The sequence below is a fragment of the Priapulus caudatus genome, unplaced genomic scaffold (genome assembly GCF_000485595.1).
Source record: "Priapulus caudatus unplaced genomic scaffold, Priapulus_caudatus-5.0.1 Scaffold296, whole genome shotgun sequence".
Taxonomy (NCBI): domain Eukaryota; kingdom Metazoa; phylum Priapulida; class Priapulimorpha; order Priapulimorphida; family Priapulidae; genus Priapulus; species Priapulus caudatus.
The window spans coordinates 279,093-284,135 of record NW_014577357.1 but is presented as its reverse complement, the minus strand read 5'-3'; the positions used below and the strand labels follow the sequence as shown (position 1 = coordinate 284,135).

Here is a 5,043-nt window from a genome sequence, read left to right as displayed (position 1 = left end):
CTCTCTCTCTCTCTCTCTCTCTCTCTCTCTCTCTCTCTCTCTCTCTCTCTCTCTCTCTCTCTCTCTCTCTCTCTCTCTCTCTCTCTCTCTCTCTCTCTCTCTCTCTCTTCTTCTCTCTCTCTCTCTCTCTCTCTCTCTCTCTCTCTCTCTCTCTCTCTATCTTTCTCTCTATCTTTCTATCTTTCTCGAAGTCAGCTCAGCTATAGGCGCTCACAACACGGCATCCGCACAGATCTAGTTACGCGTGGCGAATACTAGGAGTAAGTATTACAGCTTTAGAGAGAGATGGAGAGAGATGGAGAGAGATGGAGAGAGATGGAGAGAGATGGAGAGAGATGGAGAGAGAGATGGAGAGAGATGGAGAGAGATGGAGAGAGATGGAGAGAGATGGAGAGAGTGATGGAGAGAGAGATGGAGAGAGTGATGGAGAGAGAGATGGAGAGAGTGATGGAGAGAGAGATGGAGAGAGAGATGGAGAGAGTGATGGAGAGAGTGATGGAGAGAGTGATGGAGAGAGTGATGGAGAGAGAGATGGGGAGAGAGATGGAGAGAGTGATGGAGAGAGTGATGGAGAGAGTGATGGAGAGAGATCGAGAGAGAGATGGAGAGAGATGGAGAAAGTGATGGAGAGAGAGATGGAGAGAGTGATGGAGAGAGTGATGAAGAGAGAGATATAAGGCACTTTTATAAAAAGGTGCCGAAAGCAGCTTATGCGACGTGTCTAAGGCTCGTTGCCAACCTCCCCCAAGAAAAATTTTAAAAAAATTAGTACATTCTGAGAGCATCTGAGCAGTAATTTTGATGTCTAGAATGGAAGATGGAATTCCAAATTTTTAAGCAGAAAATTATCTTTTATGTGTTTTCCCTTTTTTGGGGTAAAAAAGGGGGGTCCGGACCCCATGGACCTCCCCTCAGGATACACATACCACATCCAACTAAGAAACAACTTTACTGAAATAAAATCTGTGATAGTAAAGAGTATATTACGTTAATTTAAAGTAAGGGGTGGGGGTCTGGGAGTCCTCCCCCCCCCAACATTTTTGAAAATTGGGTCACCTGAAATGTAAATTCCTGTATTCTGAGAAGGATACATACAATTCTGGATTCAGAAAAATGAAAAGCCCTCAAAAATAGGAAAAAATAAGAATTTGTCCAGAAAATACGAGAAAATAGGAATTGCCCAGAAAATAGGAAAAAATAGGAAAAAATAGGAACTTGACGCCCTGAGAGTAGTTCGAATGCTCACTTGCTGCAGTGCGCGTAGTCGACGAGATGCGCGAGCGTGACGAACGGGTGGTTGAGGGCTTCGCCGGGCGTGATGCGACGCTCCTGGTCGAGCGTCAGCATTCGCTTCAGCAGGTCGATAAACTCCCGACGATCAGCCTTCTCCGCGAGCAACTCACTGCCATCCAGGTCCGACGGCACGTTGATCTACGCAGAGGAAGAGAGAGTTAATGTCGCACGCTAGAGGAGAGGGAGAGAGGCGAGAGAGAGCGAGAGAGGGGGAGAGAGGGGGAGAGGGGGAGAGAGGGACGGTCAGCCTTCTCCGCGAGTAACTCACTGCCATCCAGGTCCGACGGCACGTTGATCTACGCAGAGAGGAAGAGAGGGTTAATGTCGCACGCTAGAGGAGAGGGAGAGAGGGGGAGAGAGGGGGAGAGGGGGAGAGGGGGACGGTCAGCCTTCTCCGCGAGTAACTCACTGCCATCCAGGTCCGACGGCACGTTGATCTACGCAGAGAGGAAGAGAGAGTTAATGTCGCACGCTAGAGGAGAGGGAGAGAGGCGAGAGAGAGCGAGAGAGGGGGAGAGGGGGAGAGGGGGAGAGAGGGACGGTCAGCCTTCTCCGCGAGCAACTCACTGCCATCCAGGTCTGACGGCACGTTGATCTATGCAGAGAAGAAGAGAAAGTTAATGACCACCCGCAGAAAATAGCAAGTGCTTATATTTTCTACTCGCAATTTCTCTATATAAACACGCATTGTGCGAGTTAGCAATAGGGAAATTCGAGCCCTGGATGCAACACAGTGGATGTTGCGACACGATTGCGCCACAGGGCATGAGTCATGTTGCTCATAAATACAAAGCGGTCATAACAGATTTAAACACGTTTCCACCATCATCATAACTGACCAATCAATACGGCCAGCTCGCCTACTGATTGGACAGTGTCCAGTGCTACGTCAACGAACATTGAGATGCCGCGCCCGACCTATATAAACAGCAGAGATGTGGAAAAGGGGGGAGAGATAGACAAGCAGAGAGGGGGCACATACGCACTGACGTGCTTATATATGTTGTAACATATATATTAGAATAAAGCCGTCTATATTATACACTTCTTTGACCATCACTGTCTACGATCATTGACCGACGCGTAACGTGAAACCCAAAACCTTCCCTACACGAGCGCATGCGCGAGAGAGAGAAACGACGGCGTTGGCACGTAGGTGGCGCCAACGCAGCTGAGCCGCCGACCTCGGCAAGATCGAAGCGACAACACGGCGTGCGATCGCGCGGGAATACCACAAGTTTTTTTTTGTAGCGGCCACTCACTTCTGTTTACTGGTCTGACGCTTCGAGGTGAGGTTTGACGATGCCATCGCCATGGTTATGGGCGGCCTCGCGAGCGCGGCAGATGGCAGCACGTTAGCACCGAGGCCCCACGGCTGCATGCCATTGGCGGGCATCGTTGGCAGGTAGGTGCGCTCCAGTCGATTCTCCAGCTCCTGGAGTAAAGCGCAAGCGAGCGAGAATTAACGCGTGACACGTCACGTTACAGCTACGCACATACGTATAGGGTACTGATACACACACCGCAGCCGGCTGTTTGGGGTGGTAGGATATGTTTACTAGGCACTTCTAATTTTAACATATATTTTACGATATATTAAAGAATGATGCAAAAACCCTAAAAAGTGCCCTAACGCTAACCCTAACCCTAACCCTAATTAAATTTAAAATATATGTTAAAATTAGAAGTGCCTAGTAAACATATCCTACCACCCCAAACAGCCGGCTGCACATGCACCTGCCTGCTACGCGCCAGCAGCCGTGCTATTTACACCTCCTCTATATTACACCAGGCGGCGCGCGAGGAACAGGTGGAAGGAGGAGCCGGTGGGAAGAGGAGGTAGGAAAAGAGGAGGAATAAAATAAGTGGGGGGAATCAGATCAGCCCACATGACACATTAAACAGCAACGTACTATACTTATTACATACATTAATAAATAAATCGATCAATCAATTAATATATATAACAATTGGCAACGAGATGAATCGGTTGCAAAAGAAGGAAAAGAGGGGGGGGGGCAGGACGGAAGGAGAAGAGTAGGGAATAATATACGGGAGGTGGCATAGTAACGGCCTGCACAAGCAGCCAGCCACTGCTGGTTCTCAATCTCACCACTAACAACACAACACAACACAGTAATGATGACCGCGGCGCTTGATGACAAAAGAAGCTTTCAACTCGTGCCCGAGAACAACAGTATATCACGTCTAGTAACACGAAAATATCATAAAAACACCCAGAATCTGATAAAAAGAAACTCTGTCTACATTATTCGCTGCCAGAACGTGTCACTGCCACAGATTATTTTGCGGGCCAATAGTTTTCTGGATTTTTCCCGAAACTTTGTGTTCACTTGTGTCTATCTCTTTGGATTGTGATTGTTTGTGGGGGAAAACGAGTTAGAACGAGGCATTTTAAATGTTTTTAACGTAAGGCTATTACAGTTATAACCATGCTGCACGGCTTTTGGTTAGACAACCTGCATTCCTTTAAAAAACCATGTAAGTGTGAGTTTACATTTCGCATCTCGAGTTTAGTGGTCATGGCTTACAAAATCTGTATAGACGAATCTCAATAACCTAAACGAGTGCATTACTGTACATACGCCCGTACACACGTACACGCATATTCACATACACACGCACGCATACGCACCTGGCTGGGAGCGATAAACTCAAACGGCAAGTGCAGCCTCGCCTAGAGCCGATTTCTGTACACAGCCACGCAGTCCTACTGCTGCTGGTGTGTGTGTATACACACAGGTTGGTGTACACATAGAAGCAGTGCTAATAAATAAGCCAACAGTACTGCTGCTGCTGCTGCCGCCGCCTGTTTATAAAGTTCTCGTATCGAAGCGGGGCGAGTGCGTGCCAACGGCGCAGCGCAGGTGCCGTCATGGCGGCGTTTGCCGGGAATATGGCGTCGACTCGTTCAACCTGGCTAGCAGATTTTATTGGCCGTTTATTCCGCCGTGCGAATCGTAACTGTAAGATCAGGCTGCGATGCTGGCCAGCCGTTGCCATGGCGACGCCCCCGGCATCCCTCCCCCGGAGGCGGGAGTCGCAAAATGCAGGTTCTATTTCGAACATTTCAAATCTTGCCGATATATATACGGAACGATCGACGCAAACGTGTAAAATCGTGCACACCGAGAGTCCATCACAGGGGGCGCTGTGCACAATTAGTATAGATGGCTGCCACCAGGGGTCACTGTGCACGGCTAGAAGAGACGGGTGCGATCCAGGGGAGAGGAGGGTAGTGTTGCATGCGTACCCTCACCTGTGCCATGTCATCCAGGCAGTTGAAGATGTACTTGCGTGCCTCCTTAGACTTGATGTTCGTCTCCATCTCATGCTCCTCAGGCGTCTGCCGAAGAAAATGAAACGGTAAAATGGCACGACTGTTGACAGGGTGCACGGGGCGAGAAAAACACGTGCGCGTTTGACGAAATAATGCATGGTCGGCGATCGTAAAGTCATGCAATAAAACGTAACGTGTTCTGATGTGGGTTTATTGCAAGAGAGAGAGAGAGAGAGAGAGAGAGAGAGAGACCGAGACAGACAGAGAGTGCGAGAGAGAGAGAGACAAAGAGTGCGAGAGAGAGAGAGACAAAGAGAGAGACAGAGCCCTGAGACAGACAGAAGAGTGCGAGAGAGAGAGAGAGAGACAGAGACAGAGAGAGAGACAGAGAACAGAGAGCAGAAGAGCAGAGAGCAGAGACAGAGACAGAGAGACAGAAGACAGAAGAC

General features: G+C 49.0%; 1 protein-coding gene across 1 annotated transcript in view; it reads right to left on the bottom strand.

Annotated features, from left to right (window-relative positions):
• Positions 1-5,043, bottom strand: part of LOC106808688 (homeodomain-interacting protein kinase 2-like) — a gene marked incomplete in the record, with an annotated part of 44,809 nt that overhangs the window by 4,179 nt on the left and 35,587 nt on the right. Inside the window, 2 exon segments of the mRNA XM_014811511.1 lie at positions 1,247-1,431; positions 4,574-4,660. Coding sequence (XP_014666997.1) covers positions 1,247-1,431; positions 4,574-4,660 — 272 coding nt within the window.